Source organism: Athene noctua, chromosome 16 (genome assembly GCF_965140245.1).
Source record: "Athene noctua chromosome 16, bAthNoc1.hap1.1, whole genome shotgun sequence".
In the NCBI taxonomy this organism is placed as follows: Eukaryota; Metazoa; Chordata; class Aves; order Strigiformes; family Strigidae; genus Athene; species Athene noctua.
The window spans coordinates 8,047,767-8,064,220 of NC_134052.1; the positions used below are offsets into that span (position 1 = coordinate 8,047,767).

At 53.5% G+C, this 16,454-nt stretch overlaps 1 protein-coding gene across 1 annotated transcript in view; it reads right to left on the reverse strand.

The window, feature by feature from the left end:
- The window catches only part of B4GALT5 (beta-1,4-galactosyltransferase 5), a 39,376-nt gene extending 23,437 nt beyond the window's left edge, over positions 1–15,939 (reverse strand). Inside the window, exon 1 of the mRNA XM_074920370.1 lies at positions 15,734–15,939. Within this exon, the coding sequence (XP_074776471.1) occupies positions 15,734–15,860 (127 nt within the window). The 5' untranslated portion in view covers positions 15,861–15,939. The remainder of the gene's footprint in view (positions 1–15,733) is intronic.
- Positions 15,940–16,454: the final 515 nt, after the last annotated feature.

Sequence of the window (16,454 nt, forward strand, 5' to 3'; positions counted from 1 at the left end):
TAGATAAGCAGAAACAAGGCTATTAAGTGAGCAAGCTCAGGCTCAGGGATAAGAGCGTCCACAGGCTGAAGCTGTAACCAGGGTTCAGGATCCACCATGGAGTGATGGGGACATTGCTGACTGCAAGGACCAGAAGTTGGTGCCCTCCAGACTCCCACCCCACCAGGTTTTTCTCCTGTTTGTAGAAACCCGACAAAACTCAACAAGTTCAGAGACACAGGTTGCCTGTGAGCAGGCTGTGGGGCTCCAGGCACCAAGCCTGGCTACTCACAGCCTGGGATCCCAGCAGCATGGGGCACATGGTGCCCTGCCTGTCTCAGTGCAGGCAGAAGGCAACCATCGTTGCCTTCTCCTGCCCCTAGTCATCAGCCCTCATCTACATGGTGGCTCTGCAATTGTCTGGGGACTTACAAGCCAAATTTCTTCCCTATTACCCCTCCTCACAGCTGTGGAGAGGGACAAGCACACATAGGGGCATATCAGGGAACAGCAAATACCCCCTCCCTTCATCCCACTCCCACTGAGAAACACCTTTAAGCTCCTCACACACAGCAGCAGCTGAAGTTTCTAAAAGAGTTGTGTGTTTACCAAAGGATCTGACCACTTGCTTAACGATATGAGCAATAGTGCAGGGGGTAAAAAAAAAAAAAAAAAGCCTAATCAATTCCAGCATGCCTGTGCCCAAGAGTCAAGCTCTGCAAACAGGAGTCAGACATCCGGCTACCTTGGAAAAGATAAACACGCTGGGAATAGGAGGCCAGCGCTCCCTGGGTTGAGCAGCCCTCCCCAGCCCCACGTGGGACACATCTCCCCCACTCGGCTGCACTGCCCCAGCCTGCCGACTGCACAAACTCCTTGGGTAAGGAGGTGGCACTTGGCAAACGAGGAGGTGAATTAATTTCTAAGAGGTGGGCACGTCTCTCTGCTTCGGTTCAGGAGCTGGGTTTTGGACACAGTGGCTCCAACAGCCCATCCACGGGGGCTGGACTGGACACACAGCACGCAGGGGCTGCTCCAGCCCCTACCACAGCCTGCACACAGAACTTGGGTAGGCAAGAGCAAGACAGAGTGAGAGCTGGGGAGCAGCTCAGTGCTTTGTCACTGCAGCACAAGGGCGGGCTCTGGGAAAGCTGGGAGCATGCTGGCACCCTCCTGCATGACCAAATCCCAGTGGAAAGACACCACAGCTGAAGGAGATGTTCAGCCTCCAAACGGGGAGGGTGGGATGGCTCAGAAATACAACAACTAAATGCAAACCCTGGCCACCCAATGCACCGAGGCAGCGTCAGTCCCCTACTGCATCTGCCTGCCCTGGGCTTTCAGTCTCAGACACCGAGGGGGAAGCCCCTGCACTCACCTGAAGCTGTGGTGATCCTGTCATGGGCTTCCCTGCCCTTACCCAAGCAACTCCCCATGACCACATAGAGCCCAGAGGTACCAGCTTCCAGTTTCTGTCCCCTCTCTCATCCCACTCCCATTTAGGAGTCTCCCTGGCCCTCATTCCTACTGGCTACTACATTGCTACCGGGAAGTTAAACTTGCAAGTGGGTAGTGTGCTATGAAGTCTTGGGGATGGCATATTTTCTTTGCATCCTAAAAATACGTACCAAAACACGACATATCTCAATGTGCACCTCAAAGATGCACCAGAACAGCTCCTTAGCAGTCTCAGGGCCAGGCACAGGCATCACCCTGGCAGGCACAGGCAGTCCCCACACAGGACAGCTGGAACCAAGGCAGCTTCATCAGGGGCTTAACAACCTTCTCTCTGCAATATCCTCTCACCTCAGACTGGCATGGTTGGCCACTGCGGACACTCCCAGGTTTGGGAGGGCACAGTGAAGGAGCTGGGCACAACTCCTCCAGGCCAAGGCAGCCCCAAGAGGCCACAGGGAAGGAGCTGATCAGGGCTGGCATCCCACAGACTCTGCCCACACCAACCCCTCCAACACACCAAGCAGAGCACCAGCCCACCCCCCTCCTCACCAAGGCACCAGACTTTCCCTTCACACTGGATAATGAGATTTTATATTACACCAGTTTATCCACTCAAGATACTTCATTTGTCCATGTCCTGTTTGATTCTCCAAGGTATTACTGCTAAACACCATCCTCCTATGCTCGCCCCATCCTCCACACAGCCAAGCCCTTGGCAGTGCTCTTCAGCAGCACCCTGCAATTTGGGGATTTTTCATCCACTCCTGAGCCAGGTGCAGATGCAGTGACCCACATACAAGGGTGGGAGACAGCAGAGACATGTAATAGAGGTTGCTCTTCTGCAAGTACAGTCTCTCTCTGACTGTAGCAGAGTCCTCTTCCATCAAAGCTGGTTTTTAGCCCTTTTACAGGCTTGGGAACCAAGCTGGCAGGGGACACACACCCCCAACCCCAACTCCAGAAGCCCACTGCTACACCAGGATAGCAGGACACAAGCCTCGTGTGAAAATTTCCACCAGTGGGGTTTTGGTACCCATCAAATGTGACACCAAGAGCCCCAGTCACAACCAGGAATCTCCTGTGTCCTCGACAGAACCCAGGGACATCACAGCTGCAGCCCGAGGCTGAGCAGGGGACCGCAGCTGGGGGAGGGCAGCATGGGGGGAAAGGGTTGGTGTCAGCACCCACTGCGAGCCCTGTTTCACTATCAGCTTTCTGCAGCGCAGCAGCAAATGAGACAATTACTATGTTGACTGGCATTTTTTCTTTTTTAATTAGGTGAAAGCAGGGTTAAACTAGAGCACCCTGAAGCTGGGCGGCCTTCCCAGCACAGCTCCCTTCATCTGCTCCCATCCTATGGCCCTTCCCAACTCAACGTGCAGAACAAACAGCCCTGGAGCTGCTGAACAGGGCCAGATACCGGCAGACACCTCAGCGCTGCAGCCTAGAAACCTTAAGACCCTTTGATACAACACAAGACACCAGGAAGCCAGTGCTGACAGGATGACTGCAAACCAGCAAGCCTGCCAAGGCCTCTGAAACATAACAGGATGCTTGACCAATCCTTTCTTGTAATTACAAATGCAAGTTAGGGCAGGAAAATGCACAATGGGTTTGGGCTAGAGGAGAACTGAGGCAAAGCCTCATTTGCAGGTTTGATTAGTAATAAATGAAACACAGGAACACTTTGCACACACCTGTCAGCCACACAAGAAGCTTGGCCAGACCCACACGAGGGCTCAGGCCATGTCCAGGAGAGACAGGACAGCTGGGAAGCCCATGCCTGTGGCACAGGTGGGACACAGCTGAATTTATCTCCCTGTATTTACTCCAGCATCATCTCCACTGCAGCACAGAGTGAGGCAAAAACACAAGGAGGTCCAAGAACTGGAGGGGAGAGAAGTTTGCAAAGCCCCAACGCTGCTTTAAGCAAGGGGAAAGGAGCAGAGACGCTGTGGGGAGCACTGGCACCTGCTGCTGCGTGAGAACTGCACAGGTTGTTTCACCTCAAAGCAGAAGTTGCCTGTATCCGTTCCCCAGCACAGACTCCTCCAGACAAGGCATTTGGTTGGGGTATTCTCTGTTCCGCAGGCAACGCCGACAATCACGTTCACAGAGCGGAAGAGCTGTGAGCTGCGGCTGCCCTCCTTATGTCAAATGGCAGTGAGATGGAAAGTGGTTACTGGAATAAACTTCTCTTTTTAAGGAAGAGGAAAGGTGATTTGAACCGCTGGCGTGTTTTCAACAGCTTGCTCAGCTAAGTTGGGACAGCTCGCCGCACGCAGGTGAAGCAGCACAGGGTGTGCTCACAGCACGCTGACCGTGGGCATGGGGACAGGGCACCTGCAAGCACCAACACACCTCTCACAGCAAAAACCCCTTACCTTGCAAGAAAGAGCTAGCCATGCACCTTGGACACCCCTGCCCTTCCACTCCAGGCACACCCTGGCAAGTGCAACAGCTCTTCACTGGAAGGTCATTTTAAACTGGTCTCAACATCTGCTTATAGCAACACTTCCTTCTGCCCACCTCAGCACACACGCAGAAACAAACTCTGCACACAGGTCTGCTGCTGCCTCCACCCCCCGGCCCCCTCCTGCCCTGTGCACCACTCCGTGCTGAGACAAGCTGCAGGCAGGGCCGAGCTGAGCGGGACCTCACAGCCGGCAACCCGCTACCCTGGGAAACGGGGAGAGCTGCTCCTGCTGCAAGACGTGGGCTCCCACCGCACAGTGCAAGAAGCAAGTGTCTCTATGCTAAAAGATGCAAGAAGCATCGTCTGCTTTATTCCTCTGCAACCAGCACGAGCACCTCTGCTGCCACAGCCAAAGTCCCACAGGGTCCCAGGGCAATGCTGCTGTGGGGACCAGGACGAGGGGAGTGGAGACCCTTGTGAGCTCCAACTCAGCTGGTGGCCACTGCAGGGGTGTGCGGGGTTCCCTGTGAAAGGACTGGAGAATCTGCAGAGACAAACAAGCTCACACAAAAGTCATAGCTGCTTTTCTGGAAGGTGGAAGCCAGACTGCCAAATGCCAGAGCATCTCCCTTACCTGCCAGCACAGAGCTTTATATATCTGAAAACAGGTTTAAAAGAGAAAGCTAGAAAAGGAAGCATTTTTCCCCAAAAATCCTCTGGGATGCTGAATGACTAACAACATTTGCATGCTCCTACCTCCCCATCACTTCAGACTTTCCCCATCTGGTTTTGCATTTGGGCACTGCTAAGGTCTGAAACCTGCCTGCTGAAGTACCCAGCTTCTTTGAAAGCAAGCCTTGCCACACAGAAACACAGCTGAATATTCTCACTTGGTAGCTGGACTCCAGGCGAGCATTTTCAAGGGCTTTGATCCATTTCAAATAAGGCAATGAGCTTAGCCCTTGATTAAATACATAGCATAATCCACCTAAATCTTGTTAGCTGAGAAGCAAGTCACTCATCTCACTAGTTGTGGGTGGCATTGTGTTTCACTGCCAGGCAAGCAGGGCTGCCTGCAGCGTGAAGGTGCCCCTCAAGGGCTTGGCTCAGGCGGGCAGAAGCACTGGGGCAGCTGGCAACGGCAGCAACAAGGCATACCACTGGCCATCACAGCCCCAGCAAGCCCATACAGATTCAAGGTACACAACTTCGTGGGATCCTTCTGCAAAGCTTCCCCCTGTAACAGGCAAAAGCCACCCACAGAAAGAGCTTGCCACCTCCCTGTTGGAGGGCACAGGGAGGGTCCCTCTGGGCTTGCCCTGCAGCCAGGGCTATGGGCACCTGACAGCCAGCAAAGCCCTCAAAAAAAGCACACCAAGAGATATCATTGACCCTGAGCAAGGGAGCCAGGCTGCAGCAGAACAAGGATGTACTGCAGCTTTGTGGGCATTTCATACCACATTGGTCATGTTTCCCCTTCCTCGGCAGGAATGAATCAGTAGCACAGCATTTGTAAAGCCTTAGCAGGAAGGCCTGGGTGCCAAGTGGGAAGCATGCCATGACAAGGACAACTGTCCCTGCTGCTGGACAGGCAAGAGCCTGGCTCAGGGCGAGATGGAGGTGTGCAGCCAGGGTCCCTCACGCACACACGCCGCTCCCAAGGGTGGCATCACCGTCTGGCTGCTCCGGCCAGCTCTCGCTGGCTGTGACAAGGAAGAGCAGCACCACTTCCCTCCGGGTCCCAGGCTGCCACGCTCCACTCCTCTGCACTTCCCGGCACAGATGCCAGCGTGGGTGCACACATGCTGGTGCCATCCCCAACAGTGGGACACAACAGAACAGGGCAGTTTGGGAAGTCTGGCAAAAAGAAATTCTCCTTTCCAGGAGAGCCCTGTTTCTCTCCTGCTTGGCTCTGGGATAATTCTATAAGGTGAGTCTTTCAAAGTGCAGAGGCAGAATACTATGAGGATGCTCTTTCCCAGCCTGGAGCAGGAGTCAGCATGACCCCACTCCCCAGCAGCAATCCCCCCCAAACAGAAAATCACATTAGGATGTGGGACAAGAGAGATCTACTCCCGAGATTACAGTGTATTTATTATTTGAGTCACTAGAAGACAAATTCCCTGAAACACACTACTGATCCTCATTTCCCTCTGGGTTTTGGACCCTGCAGGTGGGGACCAGCTCTGCAGGAAGGTGACCCCCCTGGGAGCTGATCCCAGCCCAGAGGCAGGAACCCTGCAAATCTCTGCTTCGTGCTGAATTAGCAGCTTCAAGGCTTCCTCCAGCAGCCAAGCACGTTTCAACAGTCACTGGAAGGATTTTAAGTTAATTTAACCATGTTAACACATATGTGGCTTCTGTAATCTCAATTACCTTAAAAAGCCCAGGCACAGATCGAGGTGGGGGTTGGGAATGAAGAGAGGAGAAAAAAATTGATTTAAGAATTAGTAAGGAGAAAAAAAAAAAAAGGCCTTGGCACAATCCCAAAGCACAGTCTCAGGCAGATGAGGAAAAAAAAAAAAAACTTCACAGGATTTCAAAACCAAAAAAAGCAGCCAACAGAGGCGATATCTGCTTTAATCAAATACTAGCCAGGAAGGCTCAGCAGAGCAGATCTCACCAGTCACCAGCTGGCATAGCAGGAATCAGCCTTTTGGCACTGATATCCTCACCCAGAGCCGGGCAAGGGAAAGGGCTGCCCGCAGAGGAGCCGGGATGATAAATGACAGCAGTTGAGCATTGCAGGGGCATTTCACTGCTTCAGAGGTTGCTGCTATAACAATCTTCTCTGACTCAGCAGCTGAAAGGGATGCTGGGAAGGAAGCACCATAAAAAAAAAAGTCATGCATTATTAATATGGACTCTGGCAGCAAGACATGAGTTGGAAAAACACTGAGGGGAAAAAAATATGACTGCAGAGTAAGAGCAAGCTGCATGTGTGGAAGCATTTCACACTCCTGGGGAGCTGCTGTGCTCGCAGGGCTGCTGCGGCCAGGGACCACCCTGTGCCCCTCCGTGGGGTCCCCCAGCTCCAAGAGAATCCCATGATTGCTGATAGGAACTTAATATCCACTATTTTCTCCCTCGAAGCCGATCGCTGCAGCCCCAGTGCAGAAAACACCAGAGGCCTTGGGCGTGGCCCAAGTTTCAGGCTCCCACAGCCCTGGGCATTCCTGCCGTGGAATACAGCCATTGCAGCCAGTTTGCTTACCTGTGGTCTGTGCATCACTTGCAGACTCCAAGCAGCTTCCCCTTTGCTTCCCACCCCCCGCAGCCCCCCAGCCCTGCCCCAGCAGAGCCCTGGCCACACTCCTGGGTATTTTAGCAAGAGCAACCATTGCACAATGCACCCGAGGTTCTGTGCCACAGCCTGCAGCCTCCTGCCAGCGTGCCCACTGACGCAGAGGGCACAAGAGGGACTGAAATGCTTTCCTTCTCCTGCCAGGTAGGTGAGGGGAAAAAAAAGAAAAATCAGTTCTCACTTGACTGGTGCACTGCAGTGTTTGCTTTCCTCTTTTATTCTTTATGCTTTGAACTTTTTTTTTTTTAGAGGCACTTTATAAACATTAGCATTCACATAGCCCCTTCACCACTTTCCATCCAAAATCCTTGCTTAAAACAGCCTCTCCTAACCTGCTGCTGAGGGAAACACCATAAATTAAGAGTACATGCTCCCCTATCACAGGCATCACACAAACCTCCACCTGCTTGTCCTCCTCGTTGCAGGGAACCCTCTGATTCCTGCACAGGAGCCTTTTGGCAGTGTATCAGCATATTTAAAGTTTCAGCCCAGCTTGGTCCCCAGCCTCTCCAAAGCAGAGGAGGTGGCTAACACAGTGCCAGGATTCAAGAGGTTCCTCTGATTGTTTGTATGGCGATAGCATTCAAGTAAAACCAATCAATTATTTTGCCATAAAACTCCCTAGATATGCAAACAAACACTAGCTGAAGACTGCTTATACCATAGTCCAACCCACAGCTGTGCAACAGGGCTTGTTGCCTGTATTTGCTTTCTTCCATTACGTGTACAGCAGCATCCTCCATACAGAAATATTTCCCAACCTTTACCTTTCAGATTAGAAAGGCACAGGGAGGGAACAGCTTTGCAGGCGCCATCCCACACACAGCAGGCTTGGAGCACGCAGCCCAAGAAAGCATCGCACAGACACGCGCCCGCTCATCGGGGCAGGAAAAGAGCTGTTTTCTAACACAGCAAGCTCCCACCGAGCAGGGAAACTGAGGCACAACCCAGGGAAAAAGCCCCATGGTGCTATTTGAACACACATCCCCTGGAAGCAGCCTTTCCGCTAAAGCAAGAGCCATGGGGACAGGGATGGATTCCCTGGCTGGGGTCCCCTCTGCTGCAAGGGGGGCTGGCCAGCACCCCAACAGTTCTTCAGAGGGGCCCTGGGACAAGACGCACATGTGGGGCAAGGGCTCTGGAGGGGCTCGTGCCAGCCTGGGGATGCCACACACCACCACAGGCTTGCAAAAGTAAGAGTGCATTGGTTTAGCACCTCAAAATCAAAAACCTAGAAAAATAAGCTTTAGGAAGTTACAACCAATGTGGCCACGTACTTCCAGCTAAAGCCTAGTCCAAGCAAGCACTAACCCCCCTTTTGTCTCCCTTGTGTAGCCAGGAGTGAGGTAAAAGATCAAACTAAGCTTCTTGCACCCCTGAAGTAATATTTACAAGCCTTGGAAAAACAGTGTCAAGTAAGGTGAACTAAAGCTTGTGGCTTTATACAAAATACTCACAGTCACTACAGAGCACAACGGATGCCCCAAACCTGCCTGTGTCCTGGCACAACAGCCTGCTCCTTCACTTTCAGTTTGAGCAAGACCAGCAAGCTCTGAAAAAATTCCTTTTGTAATGGAAAAAGGGCATCACTGCCTTATCTGTCACACTCCACACCACAGCTACACCCGCGAGTACACTTCCCACCAGGACGGGGGTTACACATACTATTCCTTCATCACCCCTGGGACCCTTCCACGTAGCAGGTAAAAATGGCCAGGAGCAGTTTTCCTGCCATGTACTGACATCAGCTTTTTGGTCTACCTTTCCTTTCACAATAATAGCAGCGCTGGAGTAATGCTAAAAGCCCTGGTGTTTTTAATGGTCTCAGTTTCATGTTCTCAAAAAAAACCACACCCACAAATACCTCTCAAAAATTTGATTTGGGTTGCATTTCAACAGCAGTCCACTACATATTTTCTGCTCCATCTCTCAAAATAATACTAATACCCACAGTATTTAGAGCAGGTGTTAGAAAACCTTCAAACACACATTAACCATCCTAACACACCAGTGTTTAAAATGCTGTCAGACAAAACCATGGTCAGAACAGTCCAAGTACAAAGGAGAAGGAAAAGCCAATATGAAAATGAACTTTACTAAAATAACTCAGCAAAGGTTTTGTCAAAGTAAACACACCTTTTATTGTAACAATGATGCTTTAAAAATAAAGCTGTTCAGGAAAAGATTTTCTCACTCTGTATAGCTGTGTCTTAGTTTCTCTTCCAGACTATTTATCCCTTGGTGCTGCCACAGGCAGAGCAGAGGGCCCTGCAGAGCCTTACCCAGCTGACAGCACATCAGCCTCAGCCAGCACCACTGGTTGAGGGTCACCGGTGCCACCCTTGTGAGGTTCCCCAGAACTCATAAAATAAAATGCTTAATAAAATTAAGCATTTAAAGACCCATGCACTGCTTGGATATTAAAATCCACCAACAGTTAACAGCATTCAAATAAGAACAAGTGCAAACATACAGCTCTCCACATTGCTCATCTCCATTCCCTGCAGTGGTCCCCAGGGTGTTCATCGTACCCTGCAGAGCAGATGCTGCCTGAGTTAATGCAATTAATGAGTCCACCTGGAAAAGAGGCAGACAATCAGCTCAGGAAACAGAGCAGCAGTGTCAGAGCCCTTATCTTCACCAGAGCCAGCAACCACCTGAAGTGACCAAGCGCCTGCTGAAGCCCTGGCCTTCCACAGTTTCCCAGTCCCATGAAGATCAGGTCTCCTGGAAGTCTAGGCTGACAGCACTAAGAGTTTTGCTTTAAGGTTTGGTCTGTTGCAGATCACTAAGTTTTGAAGCATTTAATTTGCAGGAATGAGCCAGTACATGGAAGCTTTTGTGATTGCTGATCAGCTTCCACAAGCCAGGACTTCCAGAGATAGACGGATCAAGCATGAACTCTTCACATACTCTCTGCAGTTGCAACACCCAGCGAGCCACCAGCAAAATAACCCAAACCAGATGTGCCTGACAGACAACACGGGTGCTTACAGGCAAAGAAAAACCTAATAATTCACCTGCCCTCAAAGAAACCTTGTCATTTGTTAGCCTTGACCAAAAGGTGGTCTCCAACCAATGCTCTGCACCACCAGTGCCTTGGATGCATTGGCACCGGAGCAGCTCTCTGCACGCTGGGCTGCAGCCGCTCTCCTGCCTGCATGTGCCTTTTAGGCAACTCGGTGCTGGAAGAAAGCGATGCTACCAAAGAAGCTACTTCCCACAGCTGCCACCAGTCTCCTTCCACACATAGCACAGGAGATTCTGAGCTCAAGTTCTTGCATCAAGGAGTGCTCAAGGATTTCTTACTACCCCCAGTCACTGTCAGATCCAATGACTGCAAAAACCTCAGTGGCATATGCTGTGGAGCTGGGCTGTTCCTTCCTTCGGTTGTGAAATACTGATCTTTCAGGGAGAGGAGGGTGAAGGAGGGCAGTGCTGCCTCTGTTTCACAGTAAGATCCCATACTCCCTTACACTGCAGGGGGAAGGCCTAGAAGATGGAAGCCTGGGCTACAACAGCACAAATCTCATTTCATTATTCAGAGCTGTACCTCCACCTTCTGTCCCCGCTCAGGCAGTGCCCAGTCACCCAGCAAGCCGCCAGCAAACTCAGAAGGGCACCTGAACGCAACCTCCACCTGGCCGAGCCAAGGCCACCACGGCCCACCAGTGTGCTGCTTGGATGAGCTGGGCACCAGCACCCTGCCACGACCAGTGTCCCCTGCCCCTCGCCCTGGACTCTGCACTGCCATCCCCCTTTGGCCTTCCTCTCCACCAGCCGCTGAGTCTAACCAGGCTTTTCCCCCTGACATACCCCTGAGAATTACACAGAAGACAAAAGCAGCAGCTACCCACTCCCCCACTTGCCTCGCCTGGACTCACCAGCCCCAGCTCTGTGTCCCCACAGCGCCATCCCCCTTCACAGAACCAGAGACACCACTTTTCCTCTGTTCCTCACCACCAAGGGCAACTCAAACACTTCCCATAGTACCATGGTCCCCTCAATCGGGGGCAAGGCAGTGGCAGTGAAATATTTTGCCATTTTCACCCGTGGAACTCCTCTGTGCTAATATTTGCCAGGCTGGTGCATTAAATAACCATACTAGATAAGCCACATTCAGCCATATAATATTCTTGCAAAAGACCAAAGCAGCAAACAAGCTCTACAGAGGAAGCTGCTGGTCTCCACAGTATTGCTCTGCTGTCCACCGAAATGCAGCATGAAGGAACAGTGTTCAAAGCACTTCTGCCTATCAAAATCAAAGATCTCGCACCATAAATGGAATTCAGGGCTAATGCTGCTACTTCATACCCTGTATGACCAGTCAGGAGCAATTCTGTTAAGTTTTGAGGAAGTAAAGCCAAAGCAAATTACAGCTGTCTCACAAATGTAACAATCTCTCACCCAATAATTTAAATTCTCTGCATTATTTTTCTACATCTGATCCAGCCAAGACTCCTGTGCAAAGTTAATTTTAAAAAAATAAATGTCTCCAACATCTGGAGACACAACAAGGGAAAAAGCCAAGAGCCACTACCCAAGCACCAGGGAAGGCCCCTGACCTTCCTCCTACCAGCCATGCAGCAACCACACTCTGCACAAGGACCAAGTCCAAGGTCTCAGAAACTCCTACTGCTGTAGCTAGAGTTATCAAGATGAAACAGCAACTTGCAGTGCAAGCAGCTTGTAAAAGCATTACTGTTTTCAGTTGCAGGAAGGAACTCCCTTGACTTCCCAGGCCCTGTCAAAAGAGCACAAAACCAACAAGACAAGACCATTTCAGGGACCGTAGCTTAGCTCCTTGGAGGACACAATCTCCAACACCAGGATCCAGACATGGACAGAATAACTCTGGCAAGCCCATTTCTGCACATTCCCTCTGGAAAAGGCACACAGGGTGGTTGTCCCAGAAGGGCAAGAGCCTCAGTGCCAGGAATGAGCCTTGCAAAAAAAACCAACCCACCTGTCGAGGTGCACACTGGATTCCAGAGCAAGACAAAACAGTTCACCCCATGCCAATCTGATTATTCCAAAGATGAGGCCAGTGCGACAGCACATAATTAAAGCAGTCTGTCTCACAGCCCTTTACCCTGCTACCGCTGCTCACAAGAGCTCCGAGCAAGGCAGTGAGCAAAAGCAACCTCCCCACCCGTAAAAGCATCACCTCGTACCTGCTGCCTTGCAGGGCTTCCCTGGCAGGCAGCAGGGACCTACACAGATACAAGAGCATCTCCTGGAGCCTCCAGCCGCTGCATCTCCACCAGCCCCGCCGTGCCTCGGCCCCAGCTCACCGCCGAGCAGAACAATTGGCCGCCTCATCCAGCGCACAATGGCCACGATGAGACAGACCCACATAATCACTCCAGCCACGGCAGGGACAAAAGCAAGTGAGCACCAGGGAACAGCATGGAATAAAAAGGGAGGCTGCTGTATTTGTGCCATCAGCTGTGTCCCTAGTAATTTCCAAGGTGGCTATGGGAGGCCAGGGATGTAAATTGTTAAGGTGGTGTGTCTGGGGAGGACACACGGGTATTGGATGCGACCGCCAGGAAGAAGGCAGCACTGGCTGTTTACACTGGATTACTCTGCACAAATTCGAGGCCACAAGAAAATTTCAGTTCCATAGGAGGAAACCTTGAAGGACAGAAATATGGAACTACCCCAGGCACAATGCAAACATAAATCCCAAAAGCTCTGGGCTCCCTGTGGGTACCAAGCGTGGCGATTTGCTGACAGTAAACATTAATTTCTCCCTGCATTTCCGTCTTGAGCAGACCAAGGGCATGCTGGCATTACCTGGTTTGCAAGGAGCCAAATGCAACTGCTGGCTGGGCAGCAAGCAACCCAGAGCCCAAGCTGGGCTCCCCTTCCCCATCCCCAAAGGGCACCAGGAGCAGTGTTCCAGCTTTTCCAGCCAGCAAGGGAGCCAGCAAGCATGCCAGCTCCACGCCAATGCGCTGAGACAGCACCCAGAAGTGCAACTGTCCCAGTTTTCTCCTGGCACTGGCGCACAACTGCTCAAACACAACAAGCCTCAGGAACACCAATGAATCTCACCCCCCCCCCCCCCATCAAACCAAGGGCTCGGGGACAGGCTTGGCCCAGCTCTATCCTCTGCCACGGCAACAGCACACCTTTCCACAGGGATGGCCGGATCCTCGATGCCATCCCACCGCAGGGCTGTTTGCAGCCCAGAGGGGCTGACGCTGCCCAGGCAGGGCAGGCTGGCTCCAGCCCTGGTACTGCTGGCCACTGACCCCTGCAAGCAGAAGTTTGCTGCAGACGACCTTTCCCAGCAGCCTGTGGCACAGGGCAGATGAAAGCCCTTCCAGGCACAGGCTCCAGCTGGTTCAAGCTTGCTTGGAGCTTCAGGTCCCATTTATTTTGATTTTTTTCTTATTTAATTGAGGTACAATCAAGAATGGATTAATCATTCCTCTGCCCACAGTTTAGCCGATGAGCTGCAAGTCCTTCTTCAGTCACTTCCCCAACACATCATGCAAGGGACAGTTTTAGGACAGAGGCTTCTCCAGTCTCTTCAGTGACCAGAGAAAACCAGCCCAGCCCTACCCCACAAGGCAGCGGTGGCCTGGCCAAAGGCCCCCAGCACACCCCACTGCCAGCATCTCTCCATCACACACCACACAGTTGCTTTATTAAAATCCCCAGCTCTGCTCATGTCTTATCTCACTCTTCTTCCAAGCTTCTCCTTACCGCTCTGGCCTAAAAACAAACTCCCTCCAAGTGCTGGGAGGATAAGCCCAACCACCCTGGGAATACTGGGCTGGGTTTTCATGACAGAACACTTTTGGCTGAAAGAGGGAGGAAAAAAAAAAAAAAAGGCAGCAGATCTTCTGTCACCTGATGGGGAGATGACTCAGAACGTCACTGACATCCACGGGCGGGTAGGAACAGGGACCACCTTCACCTCCATCTCTCTGCCTCTTCCAGCATCACAGACAGCAAGAACACAGGGCAGGATGTGACCATATTATCCAAGGTCCACGCAGGAAAAGGCCTCTGGGCACAGAGCTGGTTTTAAATAGCATTTTATACCCTACAGCATCTCCAGCACCTCTAGGACTGGTGACCACACAGTAGCAGCACAGACTGAATTAGACAATTCTAAAAAAGAAACAAAACCATCCTTATAAGCTAAGTATCCTTCTGAAACTGTACAGATATTGCCCCGGGGCCCAGGGAAGCCTGTCCACGGCCACACCACAGCTCCTGATGAGGACATCTCCTGTGCCTGCCCTGCAAAAGGCTACAGGATGCAGCTGATAACACAACTTCCCAGCCCCACAGCAGCACATAAACAGGACGAGTCAGGCTGTGTTTGTAGAGGGAGCAGACGGCGGCTGCGCTACCCGTTAGCACCAGTGTGAAATTGTCCTCCAACGGACGCAAGAGAGCAGCTTGGCAGCTCCAAGGCCAGCCTGCAGGACAGCAGCCAGGAACTTCGTGGCCTGCCCATGGGGACAGCAAAGCCCTGGGCCACCACGGGGAGACCCAGGATGCTCAGCCTCACTTGGGCTGTGCTCAGGACATGAGCCCCACGAGCAGGGCTTCACACACCAAGCAACCCCTGCTTGCCCCAGGGAAGGCTCCCTAAGCCCAGTGGCAGCCAAGGGACATCATCTGTAAATAAAAACCTGCAGAAGTCACCCTGAAAAGCACACAAAAAAGTCTCCTTGCGATGTCCAAGCTAGGAATGGCATGAGCAACACCAATGACATTTCAAGGAGAAACTTCCATTTACAAGATTTCTTTTGAAAGGTTTGTTTTTATAGAAATAAATTGTTGCCAAAGTTCGGTTGAAGGCCAAACCACCAGACTTGGCTCCTTGCGGAAATGAGATACACCGTATGAAGACAACAGCTGCTTTCCGAGGCACAAGTCTTCCCGTATCTCACGGGAGATGGGCGCACAGCCCCACTGGCACCAGCGCTAGGTGCTAGCCAACCTGGCACACGGCTACTCCAGTCCCCGTGAAGCACACTATGGAAAAGAAGACAGGCACGAGTACGCTCTCCTTCTAAAATACACACTTCTCATCTTCCCACTTGACAAAAGGAGTAGGATTTCCGCCAGAGAGCGAGTTTAGACCACGAACACTTGGACAACACTCCACTTCTTCAAAACAAACTCTCCGGCAGGCAGGAGCCAGGCTCGCTGCCCCCCTGCTCGCCTCTGGAAGCGGCACCGCTCGGCCCCGCCAGCCCGGGGAAGCCCCGCGGGGAGCGCGGCCGGCACCTCCCGCGGCCCCTCCACGCAGCGGGGACCGGCACCCCCACGTGTGCCCGCCCCCAGGGGCACGAGTGGGTACCGAGCACCCCCCCTCCACCCGGGGGCAGCCCACCCCCCGCCCCCGCCGGCTCTCCCCAGCTCCGCGGGAGGCTTCCAGCGCCGGGCCCCGGCAGCCGGGCGCGCCGGGCCCGGGCCGCCCCCCTCTCCGGGCAGCGGCCACCGGGGATGCCGCGGCCCCCCCCCCGCCACCCCGGGCCCGGATTACTCAGCGTTTCCAGCGGGAGACGACGTGCCCCCGCCCCGGGCCTCGGCCCGCCGCTTACCGATGCCCGGCGCCACATAGACGAAGTAGAGGAAGGAGGAGGAGAGCGAGAAGAGGAAAAGCGCGGCCAGCAGCGACCGCCGGGGCAGCAGCCGCCAGGCGCCGCGGGGGCCGCGGGGCCACCGCATGGCCGATCCGCCGCCGCCCTGCCGCTGCTGCCGCCGCCGCTGCTGCCACCGCTCACATGCGCCGAGGCCCGGCGGAAGGCGCCGCTCGAGCCGCCGCCCGCGCCCAGCGCCGCCGCATGAATGAGCCGCGGCGGGGCGGGGCGGGGGGCGGGAGGCGCGGGGCGGGCGGGGACGGCGGCAAACTCCGGCCGCCGCAGCGCCCGGGGGTCCTCGGCGGAGACCGCCCCGCTCCCGCGGCCCCGCCGGTGGTTCTGGGGCACCCGGCCGTGGACATGGGACACCCTCCGGTGGTCCCGAGACCCCCAGCAACGCTCCTGGGCCACGCAGCAGTGACATTAGGACACCTGGCCATGGTCCTGGGGGAGCACTGGTGGTCCTGGGACACCCAGCAATGGCTCAGGGCACCCGGCCATGACCCTGGGACACCTGGTAATCAGCCTGGGACACCCAGCACCAGGAGAGCAAGAGCTGACCCCCCCAGCCCCCGGGGGCAGCAGGGGCCTGTTTGGACCAGTGCTGGGTGCCCCCAGATATTGCAGGGGAGGAGGTGCAGCCTGGGAGGAGGTGATGGGCACAGATGGGCAGAAGCAGAGA